At 41.1% G+C, this 17,347-nt stretch overlaps 2 protein-coding genes across 9 annotated transcripts in view; one reads left to right on the plus strand and one right to left on the minus strand.

The window, feature by feature from the left end:
* ASB7 (ankyrin repeat and SOCS box containing 7) overlaps window positions 1-3,764 on the minus strand; it is a 32,111-nt gene extending 28,347 nt beyond the window's left edge. For 2 of the 4 annotated variants that reach the window (XR_009959496.1, XM_062584106.1), the window contains exons 1-3: window positions 3,090-3,284; window positions 2,844-2,943; window positions 1,197-1,321 (exon numbers count right to left, since the gene is read on the minus strand). The gene's annotated coding sequence lies outside the window, so the exon portion shown is untranslated. Of the gene's footprint in view, window positions 1-1,196; window positions 1,322-2,843; window positions 2,944-3,089; window positions 3,285-3,735 lie in introns of those variants that run through there. The other 2 variants (XM_062584108.1, XM_062584107.1) reach the window with 2 other exon arrangements.
* A 456-nt stretch (window positions 3,765-4,220) lies between these two features.
* Window positions 4,221-15,828, plus strand: LINS1 (lines homolog 1). 5 transcript variants are annotated; one of them, XM_062584058.1, is made up of 8 exons: window positions 4,823-5,156; window positions 6,766-6,840; window positions 7,208-7,750; window positions 7,835-7,924; window positions 9,122-9,263; window positions 9,562-10,152; window positions 13,044-13,224; window positions 14,484-15,828. In XM_062584058.1, exons 3-8 carry the CDS (start codon window positions 7,343-7,345, stop codon window positions 15,373-15,375), a joined length of 2,304 nt encoding a protein of 767 aa, XP_062440042.1. In that variant the 5' UTR covers window positions 4,823-5,156; window positions 6,766-6,840; window positions 7,208-7,342; the 3' UTR covers window positions 15,376-15,828. The 5 variants fall into 5 exon arrangements, with proteins under 5 accessions (XP_062440044.1, XP_062440042.1, XP_062440041.1 ...); XM_062584060.1 differs by lacking the exons at window positions 4,823-5,156; window positions 6,766-6,840 and adding an exon at window positions 4,221-4,285; XM_062584057.1 differs by lacking the exon at window positions 6,766-6,840 and having other exon boundaries at window positions 4,823-5,231.
* The last annotated feature ends 1,519 nt before the right edge of the window (window positions 15,829-17,347 follow it).

Consider the following 17,347-nt stretch of genomic DNA (forward strand, 5'->3'; position numbering starts at 1 on the left):
ACTTAAAATAAGTATAATCTAACACTACTACATTAACAGCAGTTTTTTTATGGTACTGTAGGATGCTATCTAGCGTTGTTATATACTAATAAGCAGCTTCTCTTACATTCTGCAGGTGGCTGCAACTCAAGTCTAGAGGTATCACTTTACCAACTATTATCCATTTCACATCGATGTTGTGAGGTCTGATGTTTTGGGCCTGATGCAGAAAGTGAAATTACACAGCTCATATAACTTCAGGTCTGCAAACTGGAGAACAGTAGAACAGTCCCTGCCGTCGGAAAGTGCTAGTTATGCATCGGCTATTAACCACTCTCAAAAATTTCAACCCATACACTAACAATCTGAACTGCAAGTAGAGCCCAGTAAAGGAAATACTGCAAGTCCTTTCAAACCAAGGACTTCAATGTAGTGCTAAAGCAAGGTCCTATGGATCTTTTTCAGTAAAAAACACAGCAACTGGTTTGCAGAGCTACGACTTTCCTTCCTCAAAGTCTATACCCACAAACTGTACAGAGTTTGCAGTCTACAGCATGATCCTCGAGATCCTCACATACCAAGCAGAAGACAAGCTCTCTTAAGTTACAGTGGTGCTGTTATTAAGTTTCAAAGAATGATGCAGTATAAATAAGATGAAAATTTTGCTTTAAGAGCATGTTACAATTCAGAGCAAGTGCTAATATATAGGATTTCTATAATTTAACACTGCTACAAGCATACAAGCACTAACACGTCATTGATCAACAGAAGCAGGAAATGGCTAGTTCAAACCTTGCTAAAGCAATCACTTCAGTTCTAATATTCGCAACACAACCGATGAACAAATGAATGCTGTTTATAAAGCTCATTTCATTCAACAATCTGCAGAAGACTTAAATTTGCTCCATATTTTTTTTTAATATCCTAAAAGAGTCTGAAAGGACAGAATTCATTAAATGACTTCAGTGGATAAAGCAACAGTTTTTCACCCTGATAGTATCATTCTGTAAGCAAATCCTAGAACAACATAAAGCAGTATCTCAGTCAGCATATTTTCTTTAAGGGTTTAGAATTCACTGTAAAAAAAAATAAATAAAATGAGCATATACACAAAAGATCATAAAGTCTGACTGTGCAACTTTATCTAATGGGACAGCTATAGTTGCAACACGCTACATTTCTTCCAGAGAAGAGCAGGCCTTCAGCACATTGTTTACCTTTGTTTCTTGTTTTGGCCATGTGTAAATTTCTGCCAAAAGGTAATTCTCCCATTTCTGTCAACTCAGTTTCAGCCTCTGCATCTGGATCAAACTTCACTGCACTGGCATTTCACATTAAGGAGCTTCAAAAAAATCAAATGAGCAGTTGCAATTCATTCTGTGAATAAATCCTAACCATCCAAGGACTTATCAGCACTAGAGGTGTCCTGTTTGAGTAGCTACATTAATGCAAGCCCCTATGTTAGGTGCACTGGATGGGCTGTAAAAAAGGTGTTTATAATAAACCAACTTCATATGAAACAGGTGTGGCATAATTACACTGAAAAGTTTGTACTAGTGCACATCCATCTTGTCTCCTGCACTGTTACCAAAAACCCCTCCTGCAATTACACTGGACATGTTCACATGTTCCAGTGTTACATATGTTTTTATAGTAAGCTATCAAAATAATTCGAGTATTTCTTCATTGTATTTTTAAAATGCATCTCAAAGTTTGCTGCACTGGGGAATGTTCTATTTAGTCTTTGAAGTTTAACAGCTACTCTTCGCCATACGCCAGAGATGCCTATATTAGAAAAATGATCCATCCTTGACCAAGGTTGTTGGCAACAGGTACTGCTCTTCCCCTGCATCTAATGCTAAAAAATAATTTATTGCTGACAATGAAATACGTTATGCTACAGTCAATGACATCTCTGAAAACATGACAAAGACAGCAAGATGCATATCGAGGATATATTTGCCAAAATAACACAGGCCCATCCACATCTGAAATGGATTAAAATGGGTTCAGTACAGACTTTACACAAAAATAATGAGTAGAAATTCCATTATTCAGAGCATACTAACAGTAGGATGCAGAAAAAGCCTGATAGACATCTTTCCTCCCCCTCTTGCTCTCTTTCCTTCTAAAGCCCATCTCTGTATCTTCTTGCCACACAGAACAGGCAATTCACCCTATGAATCTTTCTTCCCCTGAAACCTAACCTTTCTCCTTTTAGCAGTAGCATTCAATTTTTGATGCCATGTTTCATATTTTTCCTCAAGTATCTAACAATATTATCTTCTCCTGTGATTTCAACGGAAAAAGTTAGCACATCTAAGCAGACACCCACCCAATTAAATGAGTTTCAATTTTTGCAACTTGGTTACAACACAACGCAAAAAGCTTGACACATGCAAAAATTAGATATACCTAAACCAACATAATGCAATTACCATGATCTACCCCAATAATAATTTTAGAATCTGAGCAGCTACTAGAAGTCATGTGTTGTACCCATAAGTCAGTGAGAAGGCTTTAAGAAAAGATGCTTTTAACTACCCAGAATGAAGTCATTTTAAATTACATTCCTCAAACGAAGAGCCAAAAAAAAAAAATTACGTAGCAGATCACAGTGAAAATGTTTGCAGATAAAATTTAGAAAATGAACACAACAAGAAGAGAGAGGAATAGAACTTCAGCTGGGCTTTAATGCTTTTCAACTTTTAAACCTACTTGCTATTATGCTTTAAGAGAACAAAGAAATCTAATACTATCTATTCAAATCTATCAAAAACATAAAAACATTCACAACACGAGGCCCCAAATCCAGCCAAACCACACATCTAGGATGATTTTGGAGACTGTATATAAATTATCACCTTCTCTTTTTTTTGAGCACTGCTTTCTCTCTTTCTTTCTTCTGTCTTATTTTGTTCTTTGGAGTCAGAATTTTTAATTCTCCTTTAAGGCAGCTTAAACCTAAAGAAAAGGAAAGAAGAAAGGTGCACTGAGCCACATAATGACATTAAGAGAGAGAAACGGAGAACAAAAACAGTTAATACCAAAGCAATAACAGGCTGGAAAGGGGCAATTCTTCAAAATTTAGGAAGCAGAGGGTTATTTACCCAAACTGGGACCTCAGCATGGAAAGAGGAGCGCTCCCTCAGGAAACCGAGGAGTTGGAGGGACCTCAGCGGCAGGACTGCCAGCCCTGTCAAGCGCAAGTCTCAGGGGAATTGAAGTACGAGGCAAGCGCTACAGAATGGGACAGGAAGTGACCCGCAAAGCGCGGCTGCCGGGAAACGCCATCGCTCCCTCGCCACAGCCAGTGCCCCGGGAGGCGGCCAGCGCGCGGAAGGAGCCGGGCAAAGCCCCAGCGCGGCGCTCCGCGGCCTGGCGGGCGGGGAGCCGAGCCCGGCGGGGGCCGGAGGGGCCCGCGGCTCCCCCCGGCCCGGCCCGGCCCGGCCCGGCGGAAGGGGGGGGGGCGGCCCGGCGGGGCAGGCCCCGGCGGGGGGGTGTGTGTGGAGGGGGGGGCAGCCCAGCCGCCCCCCGCCGCGGCCGCAGCGGGGCAGGGGGCTGAGCGCCCCCCCCCCCCATCCCGCGCGAGGGGGCGGCGCGGGCGAGGCTGCCGCGGCGGGGAGCGGAGCCGGGGCCCCCCCGGAGCGGCGAGGCCAAGGGGTCGCGGCCCCCCCCCCCACACCCCCCTCCCGCCGCCGCCCCGCCGGCGGGGACGCTCGGGGCTCTGCCCCCCCCCCCCGCCGCGGCCGTTACCTGTGTGCCGCCGGGGGGGGAGGGGAGGGGCCCGCAGCCGCCCCCCGCGCTGGCGGCGGCGGCGGCGGGGCGGGGGGAGCGGCGGAGCCGGGCGCCGAGGGGGCCGAGCCGTGTGGGGACACTTTGCACCGAGCCACCCCCCCCCCCCCCCCCGCCCCGCCGCTCGCGGCGGGGTCAGCGGGCGGGGACTGACCTCCGCCGCGGCCAATCGGACGCCGCCGCGCCGGGCCCGCCCCCGGCCGTGCGTCGCCGCCGCGCCGGATTGGGTGCCGGGCTGACGGCGGCTCCGCCTACTTCCCCTCCCCTTTGCCGTAAAGGCGCCGGGGAGGGAGAGGGTTTTGCGACAGGGAGAAAGAGGAGGGGCGGTGGGGGAAGGAGGAGCGGGCTGTGGCGGCGCCGGCGTTTAGGCGGAGGAGATTTGGGCCTTGCCGCGCCCTGTCCCCAGGGGGCGGGTGACTCGGAGCGGTTGCTTAGCAGCGGGGGAGAAGGGGCAGGGGCGACCCGTATGCGCGGCGGCTCGCGGTGACTAAGCGGGGCCGCGCGCTGCCAGGTGAGGGGCGGGGCGGGGCGGGGCGGGAGGCGGCCGCACGCTCGGGGGCGGCGCCGGGCCGGGCCGGGCCGAGGGGGGGCCGGGCCGGGCCGGGCCGGGCCGGGCCGGGCCGGGCCGGGCCGAGGGGGCGCGAGGCGGGGCCGGGCCGCGCCGGGCCGGGCCGGGCCGGGCCGAGGGGGCGCGAGGCGGGGCCGGGCCGCGCCGGGCCGGGCCGGGCCGGGCCGAGGGGGCGCGAGGCGGGGCCGGGCCGCGCCGGGCCGGGCCGGGCCGGGCCGAGGGGGCGCGAGGCGGGGCCGGGCCGCGCCGGGCCGGGCCGGGCCGAGGGGGCGCGAGGCGGGGCCGCGCCGCGCCGGGCCGGGCCGAGCCGAGGGGGCGCGAGGCGGGGCCGCGCCGCGCCGGGCCGAGGGGGCGCGAGGCGGGGCCGCGCCGGGCCGCGCCGGGCCGAGGGGGCGCGAGGCGGGGCCGGGCCGGGCCGAGCCGGGCCGAGGGGGCGCGAGGCGGGGCCGGGCCGGGCCGGGCCGCGCCGGGCCGAGGGGGCGCGAGGCGGGGCGGCCGCGGGGGAGCTCGCAGCTCACGGTGGAGGTTACTCGCAACCTCTGGAAGCAAATCACATTTTAGAGGCGGTTACGGTGTTTCAGTAGGCTGAGGTGTAGTGAGAGATGAACCTGCAAAGCCGCGGCCGGTCCGAGCCGGTCCGAGCGTGTTTTCGCTGTTCCTCACGCTCTGCCTCGCAGGAGAGCCACGGCCGCCGAGCTCGTGCCCGTGAAGTCACGCACCGAGACATCTTATTCTGTGACAAGAGTTCTTCTCCCAGTTGCCTTTTATGTGATATCATTTAATAGTGTGAACTGCAGGGAAAGGCTAAAGCAGGGTAGGGATTGACGAGAGTTTCCTCTGCTACTGGCTGTTCTTCACCGATATCGTTGGGTAATCGCAGTGCGTTGCTGTAAGCCAATTATGTTAGTAAAAAAATAAAAAAGTAAATGGAATAGTAGCAAGATATTTCAAAGCTTTTTTTATTTTTTTTCAGTCAAACCAATGATTTCTGTGACTTCACGCTAAATTAAGCATCCTACCCTGGAGAAATACACTGACTTTGTAATTCTGTTTTAGGATATTCTGGGGGCAGTTGCAGCCACTTAAACTTGTGTCAATCCTTAAACATTGTAAGCTTCAGCTGTCATCTAAGGTTTCACTTCTGTTCCTTTATTTCCTTTTTTTTTTAATCGAATTTATTCTCTTCTTCCTCTGTCTGCAGCTCCTTGTGACTTTGTTTTTGATTTTAAAGCTTAACTAAGATAGCCATGGAAATAATATATAACAGAATATTTATTCTGTTTCTTACTGTATGATTATCCTCCCTGCCTGATCTGTCTGTATCTGAGCTCTTCATAACTTCCTTGGTGTTTATGGCTGTGTCTAGCGCTGTGGGCCTTACCTTAATTGCTTTTTAGATACTGTCATGAATAACACAAATAAACAATACAAGTAAGGGTTGGAGTTTGTCATTTCTTGTTTATGGATATGATTGCTTTTTTTACTCTTTAGCTTTGTACTTTTCACTGAGCTCTCTCTTACTATGGAGCGAATTTAGTCATCTGACATTTCCCCCCTCCCTTTCAAATAAATGTCTTTAATTAGTAAATTTTTTAATAAAATCCTATAAACAAAACAACCCCTACTCCCAACTTGGAGTAGATAAAGATAATGCCCTTTTTATTTTTTTTATTAAAAGGATGCTGAGTAGGTAACTTTCCTGAAAAGACTGATATTACAGGCTAGCATTACTCATAATACAGTTGAAAAAGAAACCTTTGTAATCTTAGGAATATTATTTTTGTCTTCTGGTGAGATCCGATATCTGTCTAGCCACTTTTATAATGATTGGAAATTTGTAGGTACTTAGGTACTCACACTTGAAAGTAAAGAGATTTGAATTCTTAATAGCTTTTCATTTTAAGCTATCCTGAGTTCTCATGCTGTTGAAAAGAGTTCCATTGACTTTGTGATCAGAAAGAGTTTGATTGTTGTGTTTTTTTTTTTTTTTTATGTGGTTAAATATTTTTACTGGCTTCCAACACGTTGTTTTTTTTTTTTTTTTTTTTTTTTTTTTTGTATTTTCTAACTTTAAATTTCTCAGTCACTCACCCCTTGAGCCTAATCCCATGACATTGTTGATCTTCTGCTTATCTAAAAATCTATTCTGGATTACAAGATTTAGGGGCTCAGAATGAGAGTTCTGCAGGTGTAGATGTAAAGGAATTCTGTTAGGTGTTCTTCAGTGCTCCTTCTTAAATTAAGAACTCAGTTCTTCCCTGCAGTGTATTCATGTCGCTAACCTTGTATGTCTGTGTGCAGCAGAAAACAAGATTTACTCTTTAGTCTCAATTTGGTTTTTTTTGAATTGTGTCACCTTACCCAATCTTAGTGGAGCAATTAGCATTGCATGTTAAATTAACAGTTTTCTGTTCAATTTCCAGCTTTCCATGCTTCTTTTCTTTTCTTTTGGAATCACACAAAGGAAATGAGGTTGAGGAAGTTGTAGCTATGTAAAGGTACAGAAAGTTCTGATCAAATTCTGATCAAAATTCTCGTAGAATATTTCAGATTAAGTCCCTAATTGTAGACACTCTTGTTTGCATTAGGTTCAGCAAATCAGTTTTGGTTTCAGAAGTATTGTACTTGGAACTATAAACTCTTTTACTACATGGTCATTCTTGTAAAGTTAAGTCATTTAAATGTCCTATTGGGACAAAATTTTATGCGACTGTTAGTTTATCACTCTTGCTGTTTAAAAACATAGTGAATGTATATTCAAATTTTGTTTAATAAGGGTAGTGTTAACTCTAAAAATGTGTGGTTTTGTTTTTTATCTTCCTGCTTATCTGTTAAGTTCAGTAACAGTGGAATGTTTATTTCTAGGTAACTTAGAAGAGAAATGCCGGGTAGTGCTTCTGTTTCTCTTATGGATAAAAATAACTTCAAAACAAATTTGCAGTGATCAGAAATAATCAGTGAAGACATAAGACATTCTCCAGAATATTTATTGTTCGCATAATGAAGATCTCTCTGTTACAGCAGATGTATAAAGATGTATTGGCAGGCATTCCGCTAGCAAAGGAGAGCCATCATTATACCTCCTTCCTCAATCTGTGTATTGAGCAGTCACCAGAAAGAGATGAATCATGTAATCGGATGCATCTGTCATCTGTTAACAGTGGTATTAGCAGCCATCAGAACCCTGGTATTTCAGATGCTGTTGTCCCCATAGCAGATGATGCATCTAATAACTTTGCAAACACGAACTCCTCATTGTGTCCACGAGAAGTGATGCTGCTTCAGTTAACTTTGATCAAGATGATGGTGGCAAAAGTACAGTCCCAGGAAACTGAATTCAGTACAAGACAGAAGTACTGTGATATCTTTGTCCTTCTTGTGAAGGAGACACAAATTGACTCAAAACTGGTAAGCTTTTACAAACTTCTGGGAGGTTTTTATGAAAAGAAGAAGGAGTATAACATACTTTTTTTTTTCTTCCCATGTCTGCAGATATGTCTGCTCAGTAGTTCTGATCAGCTGTTATCTCACATGGCATCAAAAAGTTTAGCATCTCTTGTGTATTTCCAGCTGAAGGAAGAGGTGAGTATGATGTAACCTTCCTTGGCTTAGAAACAATGAGTTAGTGAATGTGTGCCTTCCAGTTGTTCCATTTGACTCGAGGCAGCTTTTTGTAGTACTTATACGGTGCAAAAGCAGAGACTACGTGACTACACGTATCTATAGGCTTGAGATGTGCATTCTGCAATTAGACATGAAGCAACAGCAGGACTGCTGCTTTCCTGCATGTGTTGCCCTCGTGTCTGTTGTGCTCCAACTTTCTGTAAGGCAGATCTACACTCTGCTGGTGTTCAGCGAGTTTGCTCAAAATGTCATGCAGTTTCATTAAGCTGTCTTTCGACCCAACATCAGGAACAAGGTGAAAGCTATACAAGATAATACTATATGGTAATCTTCCCTTAAAGAGTATTTTTAGTGGGGTTGAAATGATTGATAGGAAGGATATATAATAAATATTCCAAGAGACTTTTTCAAGCGTCTTAGGAGATGCAGAAAGTTCAGAAAATGTGTGGAAAGAAGGAAGGTTGGATGTATAATGGGAATAAAGTTTAGAACGTTTTTCTATATAAAGATCTGGAGTTTATGAAACTACTTTAAGAAGAAAAGCATGTCTGAGGTGCAAAAAAAACCCCATTCTTTTTAAGCTTACAATATGGATATTGCCAAAAAACAATCAGCTATATAATCAATACAGTTACAGTTAATTGAGCTGTTAGATGATGCAATTAGAACAATATACAATAACCTATTGGAAGTTAATCAAATACTTTTCTGTATTTTGTTGTCTGAATATTCCAGTTCTTTATTGTTTTTTCTACTTGTATATTTGATGGATATGTATTGTAGGTACCATAGTACCTTCTCTGAACAGAGATTTCTTTCAGAAGCATGTTTGTAATATTTCTTGCAAAGTTATGAGGGACTATGTGTCTTTACAGTACTATCAGATTTTGCAGCATGTCACGTGACATTAGCAGGTTTGTAGTTTTTTTTTTTTTTTTCTGGAAGATATAAATTCTATTACATGGTTATTTGACTTCACGTCTGTAAACAGAGGCCTACACTTGTAAGTATGAGGAGATCTTTTTCCACCTGTTTCACTCTATGCCTATGCTTGCATCTTTTAAAATCTACAATTTTAGATCATTGTATTGTGATTGAATTTAATTTGCACAGTTGTAAAACATACATGATTGTTTTGAACTTATTTTTTTTTAGAATACATTAAATGTCACCTGGCTCACCTTTAGTTTGAAGATTCTGTCAGAATTCCCTACAAATACTCAAGTAGCAGAATGTCTGTGGACACTTACAGCTATTATCAGGGATACTTTGAAAGATAAAGATTTACCTAAAGCAGGTACTGTAGCAAATTTATGATGCCATCAATATATATGAGTGCCCACTAGGGGGAGAAATATTACTTATAATCTCCAGAGCAGGTTAGCTGAAAATACCAATGGCACTGGGTTATTTTCTTGATTGAAAAGAGGTGGGGGGCAAAGTACTGTTAAAAATGTTGTGTTTTTAACATGCTTAAAAACACCAGCTGATTGTGATTATTTTCAGCTGTTTATCTGATGAGGCTATTTTAAGTGATACAGCTGACTGTTGTACTTCAGCAAGTTTAACTCTCTGTAATGTTCTTGTTGCTGTAGGTGTCTTGAAGAAGTTGCTGGCTCCTCTCGATGCTGTGCTTGAAGGATTTTATAATTCCATTTTGTGCCATCATTTTGACAGTCTCCACTATACTTCACCTTATTCTGAAGCTGCAAACAACTTGATCAGTTTCATAGATCTGCTTGAAGCTCTTTTGGTTTCCAGAGTTGAGTTAGAATTACCACTGAGATGCCAGAGAGTATTATTTTTGAAAGTTTCTTATGTCCTGAATGTCATTAGCTCATCAGTTCATTATTTGTTCAAGAAGTTGTTCATTATGCTCCTCAAAAAATGTGTCCTTTACAAATCTAGAGAAGACTCTGTAAGCGGATCACCATTCTTACAAAAGCCGTATTTGTACGAGGATATGCTTGCACTGAGTAATGGTGTTCTGCAAGGTGTGAATTTGACTTGGCTTAATCAGATCCCTCTCAGTGAAAAAGCAAGCTACTTTGGAGGCAGTGAACCTCATCCTGAAGATAATACTCACGGTGGTGTTGATCAAACCCTTCTCAGAGCCCTAAGTCTAGTTGTGCTTAAAGCACTGGAATTCAAGTTTCTGAACTCTACTACAGAAGCTGAAGTCAAAGGTAATAGTCTTTGTTTTGTTCATCAAGCAAGAAGCCTTAAAGCTTTCAGATTTCTGGTTGCAGCTCATTAAGACTGTAAATAGAATTAAGCTGAATTAGAAGTTATTAGTATGAAGAAAATGATTTTCTTAAAATTAAATGAATGGAATGTTAGAGAGTATGGGGGGAGGAGGGAACCCAGTAGAAAACCTGCTACCAGTGTCACTTTGTGTCCTGATTATTAGTTGTCTCCTTGCCTTTGATCCTAGCCTTAGCATAGGGATATGGGGAGTTGAAACAGCTGCATTTGGGGTTGAAAACCTTTCTTTTTGAGAACATTGGCAAATACGTGAAGTAGATGAGCCAGCTTGAGGAAATCAGACTCCTCTCCAGCTGAGAAAGAGGAAAGCCCGTAGAATAAAAATCTACTCTATTTGTGGATGGAGAGCTACAGGAAGGGCAGGAAACAGTCTCCTGGTTTCTAATGTGGAGGCAGACCTTTAAAGTACCGTTATGCCTTTATCCTGATTGAGTGTACTAGACACTACTACTGTCAGACAAATAATGCAATAGGGCAGAAAATAACAATGGTGGAAAAGAGAAAAATAACAAACCTGTAAAGTAAAAGGCAGGAAAACTATGGGAGTTTTTAGAGGATAGTGTTGTTCTTTACCCTTACTTATAATAGGCCTAGTCCTATGGATTAGTAGGTGCTAGGCATACTTTTCCTACTTGCTCAACCTGAGTGTGTTTGTTCCACTGAATAGGTGAGTTAGATTATTAGAAGAGCAGATTAATCTCTTGTACTAGAGGTATAACAAGGCAGGTGGTGGGAGGGCAGGGGATGCTGTGTGATTTGCATTCCTGACCGGAGAGAAAGCATTGCTGTGTCACTGTAGCCGGGTTGTAGTCAGCCTTCTCATATGCTGTAACGGAGTGCTATGGTGAGACTGACCTCTTCTGCCTTGAGATACTTCTGGAGTGGTGTCTTCTCACCTATCTTTTTACCTCTCAGAAGCATACGATATGCATCTTCTGACTCTAAGCCATGTGGATGTGCAAATCGTATGAACAGAGCAACTTGCTGTCCCTGGATTACAGACTTTATGGCAAAAATGGAAAGGGGGCTCTGAAACAATGTTTCTAGTCAAATGCAAGTGAGAATGTGTGTACCTTAGTGTCAACCAGTCAGGCAAAGTTTACTGTATATATATGTATTTTGGTACTGATGAAATTTGACAGTATTGTAAAAATGCCCCAATATATTCACAAGTCCTAGATGTAAATATTTCTGCCTTTTATGTTTCTACATTCTGTACAAAGCATAAAATCCTTTTTTTTTTCCTCTGGCTGTGCAAAAGAGCTACAGAATCCTGCAAGACAGCTTCTGATGCCTTTTCCAGATTTTGTCATAGTTGTGATTCCAGTAGCGTTCTTAGAGTTTTTAGGTATTTGTAGGGAGGATTTTTCTTACAGTCCACCTTCTCAAAATATATAGAGACTCTGAGATCCTCCAAGAACAAGTGAATAGAATAAACATAGCCTAAAACTATTTTTGATACCTATATAAAAGAATCTTTCTTAAAGAAAATCTTTTTTTTTCCAGACTTATGCCACAAATATTTTTCTTTTTAATTGGATTCAGATATCGTAACCATCACAAGGAATTTCATGTTGAAAGTAATGATGCTTCTGTTTTATTGACATTAAATAAAGTGGTTAGAACAAGCACCAAAATGCTTAATATGCTAACTTCCCTTCCAGGAAGGTTGATCCTGTCTTTTTTTTTTTTTTTTTTGTTAATATGAATTAAAGTGGCTTGACTTTAATTCATTTCAATTTTGAGAGTAACTTCCAGATAGCTTTGATATACAGGGAAGAATTTCAGCCTGAATAGTAACTATTAATAACTAAGATAATTTGCTGTTTATATGTCTTTGCTAACAGGAAAAGCAAATCTTAAAGTCAAACATTCAGGCAAGCCATATAATGCTGATTTTGTAAGTAAAATTGATTCCCATGTTGCAGGAAGTCTTGTAAAAGCATTAATCACTGTTTATATGAACTATGCAGCTTTGCTGTTCAAGCCGTGGTGTCCTTCAGCACCATGAGAATTCTTATCTAAGGTGTACATTCTGGGTAAAGATGTATGTTACTCTCTTTTTTTGCCTGTCTTCTAAATGTTGACTATATGCTACAATACATGAAAAACTTAGGTAAGTTCAGACATGCAGAATCTTTTTCACAGTGTACCACTAGTACTGAGGAGGTAAGTTTCTTGATTTATGGGGAACAGTCTGTCTCAACTGTATGGTTTAACTTTAGTGCAGTGGTTTACTCTTGAAAGTGGTGTAAGTTTTGAGGTGTCTTTTGCATTCAGGAGTGCAATGTTTAGAGTGTGGGAAATCTGCACTGAAGACTTGAATGAAAAACAATGCATATATTACCTTGAGTTCAGTAAATTCAGTACTTCTAGCAAGGCTCTTGTACCATCACATGAATGTACCTTTACTCCAAGCTAACATGTACTTGAGAAATGTACATGACTTGATGTCATTCATGAAGATTTTATTTTATAAAGAATAAGTTTGGTTATGAGTATGTTACAAGCTTGATACCTTGTTTTGTTGGAGGAATGACAGTTTGTTCCCAGAGACTAGAAATTGCTGCAGCTGACTATCTACAGTGTAACACACAGTAGGGGTTTTAGCTTCAACCCCATTAAAATGTTGAAATTGTATTCTTCTTTCGTGTGGGAAGGACTGACACGAAATCTCACCAAAATGCTCATATTGGATCATTAAATCTGTGGCTTTGACTGTATTACAATTCACTTGTCTTTAGTTGCCATGTGCTAAAAAAAGAAATTTAACAAAACTTAGTTACTTTTTTTTCTCCTTTCTTGTTTTCAGGAGAGTTTCAGAGTTCCATGTCCCAGCTGTTGACATTCTGGAGGGGTCATCTGACATCTTCCTCGTGTTCTCACCCAGTTGTACATAACTGTGAATGGCTTTCCTTGATTTTCATAGAGCAAGATGATGATATGTGGGAAGCTGCTAAAGCATTGTTACTCATTTATTTAAAAAGTGATAGGTTAGTATATATTTTATTTGACAGAACTAGGAAGATAATTCAGTAAGGTTGTTGTGAAATACATAATGACATTGTTATTGATGACTTTGCATAAGGAAGGTATATTTTTAATAATTTTAAGACTCAAAACTATGTAGGAATATGTGATGTAAGAGCTGTTAACTTTTCTGATAATTAGATTAAGTGTTTTGGATTGAAGTGAGAGTTGTGCAACAGTTTCCTGTCAAATACTTGTTCTGGATTACAAGGTACGATTAATTGATTTTTTGCAGATCTAAAATGGTGATTATACACAGGTAAAAGGCAAGACTGATTTCTTTCAACGTAGAGAGATTGAGAAGAATGCAATATTATAACTAAACTCCAAGAAATCAGGGGCTTGTGGCATAGTTGCCCTCTGAGGATTGGGCCTGTGTTAATTCCAGATACTTCTTCTTTTTTTTTTTTTTTTTTTTTAATACAACTGTCATTACTAACACCTGAAGTATGCTGTTTATGAATTTGTCATGGACAGTCACTGCTTCATTGCTGTTTAAATTCTTATACAAGATATTATCCAAATTTATAAGAGCTCAAAGTCTTATTTCCCAACTTTCAAATTTAAAGATACTGCAAATAGTATCTTAGATATCTAAAATTCTTTTTAGGCACATAAATCCAAGTAGGCCACTTTTTCCAGTAGGCTTAGCATCCTGAAAGCTAGTCTATGTTTAGGTGTACAAGAACATTGAACAATTCATATGTTGTAAGTAACTTTGCTCATTCCAGAATGCGTCCTGAGGAGAAGGACAATTCAAGGAAGCCTGCTTTAAGTGCTCTAGCTTCCTAAATTCTCTGATCACGCACCTGCCTGAATTCTTACTCATCCTAGCATCAAAACTTTATTTTCTTTTTGATGTTTACTTTTCAGCAAAATCAGATGTGCCTGGTGGATTATTGGATTTCAGGCTGTTACGTACCGTAGGCAGGAACAAACTTCAAAACTGTAGGCTTGCATAGAAGGCCCTTCTGGCCTAAACAAGTTCTTCCGTTTTGGTTCCAGTAGGTGCTTTTCTGCAGATTTTGTTGACTTAAAATATTTCTCTGGAAATGTATCACTGTAAAGGCAGTTAATTGCAGCAGGATCTGGTACGCATGCTTTTAAAATCTGTATTTGAGAAAACCAAAAGAGATCAACAGTAATGTTTTCCAAAAATACCTATTTTTAAACACCTCTAGACTTCTATTAAATTTAACCTATTTCACTAAATACTTTTCAGGTTACGACATGATGCTGTTGATGGCATAAGCCTAGAAGAGGCGGAAACTTGGAACTTCTTTACACATGCAAATGGCTATAATCCCCACTGTGTCTTTTTATTTTTCCTAAAAAATATTGCATTTGATTCCACAGTTCTTCTAGATTTTTTGATTTCATCAGAAACTTGTTTTCTGGAGTATCTAGTAAGGTATTTAAAACTTCTTAGAGAAGACTGGCACCATTTTGTCAACATCTGTAACCATTTTGATACAAAACATGACATTTTTCAAGCTATTTCCTCTGACAAGTCACCTCATCAAGGAAAACAAAACTGTATGACTGATGTGAGCTTGCAAAATACTTGTTGTGAACCAGGTCCGCAGGTTCTATCTTTGGCTTCTTCTCGCAATTACTTGGCATTTACAACAGAGCAAGGTGATAATGAAGTTGCAGAGTCTAACCAGTCTAACTCACTGCTATGCACTGATAGCACATTTCTGCCAGGTTCTCTTCAAAGCCTTGTTAATTATGACAGCTCAGAAGATTCTGAATCGGAGTCAGTTGGAGAAGAGTGTTTGGCAAACACAGAGCAGATGCCTTTAAGTTATGAGGCAAAGATAAGGGAAGCTGTTTCCAGCTGCAGAGATGATAAACAAAATACACTCAAATCTGAAGTGTTACCTCTGAAACAAAAGGGATCTAATACTTCATCCGTTCTGGCTTCTGCAGTGTCTTCAGATAATATCATTCCGCTAAGAGTAATGCTTTACAAATCAACAGCGTGTTTGGAAGAATTGCAAATAGCTATTTCGAGGTTGCAGAGGAGAAATCTTTTCCCATATAATCCATCTGCATTGTTAAAACTTCTAAGTCATGTTGAGAAGATCAGTAAGAACATGAATCCACAGTAAGACAAAGAAGTGTTCTCGTGATTTCTCACTAGTATACAAGGGAATATTTACGTAAGATAAATTCTAAAACTCATGCATTTTGCACCTATTGTGTATTTGAATTCAATAGGCTAAATTTGTTTTTGTTGACACCTTAAAAAGATCTTAAAATCTGCAGTTGCATTCAGTGACCTGACCCTGTTACCTTAGAGTCCTAGGCTTATTCATGGTATGTATGTCACTGTACTGTACATATAGAGGGATTGTTAGGTATTAAAAATCTGATAATAAATGATTAATCCGAACGACTATCAGCAGTATATGGTATTTAAAGTGATATCAGTTATACCTAGTGTCTTTCTAATGTAAGAAGTCACTGCCAGATTGGTAGTGATTTATGTACTCCAGTGTGGTGTTACTGCAACTCTTAAGTGTTTTGAGGCTGAGCCAAATAAAACCTTTTAGTCAGGGACAGTTCTTTGTTTTGTGTTTATGCTGTATGTTCTGCATCGGTGGTCTGGCCTGAATGGACACACTGGGTTACTCTCACAGCTGCAAAAAACAGGTCTCTCTTCTTGGCTGAAATGCTTAATTGATGCCTAGGATGCATATTTTAGCTTTTACTGTTTACTTGAGTTAATCAGCAGTGTTACCATTTCACTGAAAGTTGGATTTAGTGTTTCTTAGATATTTTATAGTACATTCCTTTAATTAAAAAGAAAGGTTAACCTGTTTATATTAAAAAGAAAGGCTAGCCTATCTATAGGCATTGTGTTGCCTGTCTCTAGAGCATTGTAATGCAGCATGAAATCTAAAATCAAGTTTGGGTAACATAGAAGTGAAATTCCAACAGAATTCCTCATTTCCATTACAAATTCTTTATAGAAGGGGTATTTATTTTAAAAAATGTTAGATTAGAAATAACTCTAAATGTTTGCAGTGCAGCAAGATGGATATTGAACTTAAGGGATGTAAGTGTAAAAGCTTATTAGAGCTAATTTTAATTACCTGAAAAGTGCCTAAGACAGTGCCTTGAGTCAGTCAGTTCAAGAACAGGATCCCAAACAGTGGAAGCCATCTGGTGCCTCTAGATATAAGATGATTCTTAGCAACTATCCTAGAAGCTTATCAATAAACTGTATGTTCAATATTTAAATGAAATCCAGCTAGGTAAAAGTTTGCAAGTACTTGAAAGTTGGTATTTATAATCCCCAGTTGTTAAATATGTGAGAGTCTTACTGGAATCTTTTGCTAAGGCATAATTGAAGCCTATTAATGATCTTGGTTTTGCATCTTAGCAAAGCAGTGGTAGCTTGCCTGACAGTCGAGTGCGTTAATGTTCATTCACTGCTTTCCTGTCCGTTGACTTTACCCTTCTAGTATTACTACCGATATTTTATGATGTTTTTGATATTTTTATGCAATTGCCATCTTCACTCTTGTTGTTAAGGCCCAGATTCTCAAAGTATTGCGTTTCCTAATTCTTGCTGAAGTTCAGGAGAACCAAGTTTTGAAGCAGTAATAAAAGATTTAATCATTTTGAGGATCTGGGCTTATGTGTTCAAATGCGAGTGTTCCTGCTTCGGTGGTGCAATGCTGTTCATGCACTGTAAGTATTTATAATACAAATGTTTGCTTTATTCAATATCGGGTATGTGTTCTCCAGTTATAGCAGAAAGCATTATTAATTAGAAATAAAGCTGGCCTTAACTTGAAACACTGTATGGATTACAAATCAGGTCATACCTTCTAGGTAAGCAAGGTGTTGAGCAGAAAGCTTTTCAAGAGAATCTAAATGGATTATTTCATCTGTTTCCAGTATGGGAAGATTGATATATATATATATATATATACAGAGAAGATATGAACACCTGTGAAGAAGAGAAGCTTAGCTTTTAAGCTAGTGATTGCAAGATTGACTTCTGATAGTGATGCCTTTTTTGTTTGAGCACATTTCTTCATTCACGTTGGAATGATTAATTTTCAGGTGTTT

This window comes from Rhea pennata, chromosome 10 (assembly GCF_028389875.1).
Source record: "Rhea pennata isolate bPtePen1 chromosome 10, bPtePen1.pri, whole genome shotgun sequence".
Taxonomy (NCBI): domain Eukaryota; kingdom Metazoa; phylum Chordata; class Aves; order Rheiformes; family Rheidae; genus Rhea; species Rhea pennata.

Bases quoted from the DNA above. Each gene is read 5' to 3' on its own strand.
- LINS1 (XM_062584060.1), top strand. From the start codon at position 7,343: ATGAAGATCTCTCTGTTACAGCAGATGTATAAAGATGTATTGGCAGGC. The intron at 7,751-7,834 runs GTAAGCTTTTAC...CCATGTCTGCAG, and splicing joins CACAAATTGACTCAAAACTG to ATATGTCTGCTCAGTAGTTC. The intron at 9,264-9,561 runs GTACTGTAGCAA...TTGTTGCTGTAG, and splicing joins TAAAGATTTACCTAAAGCAG to GTGTCTTGAAGAAGTTGCTG.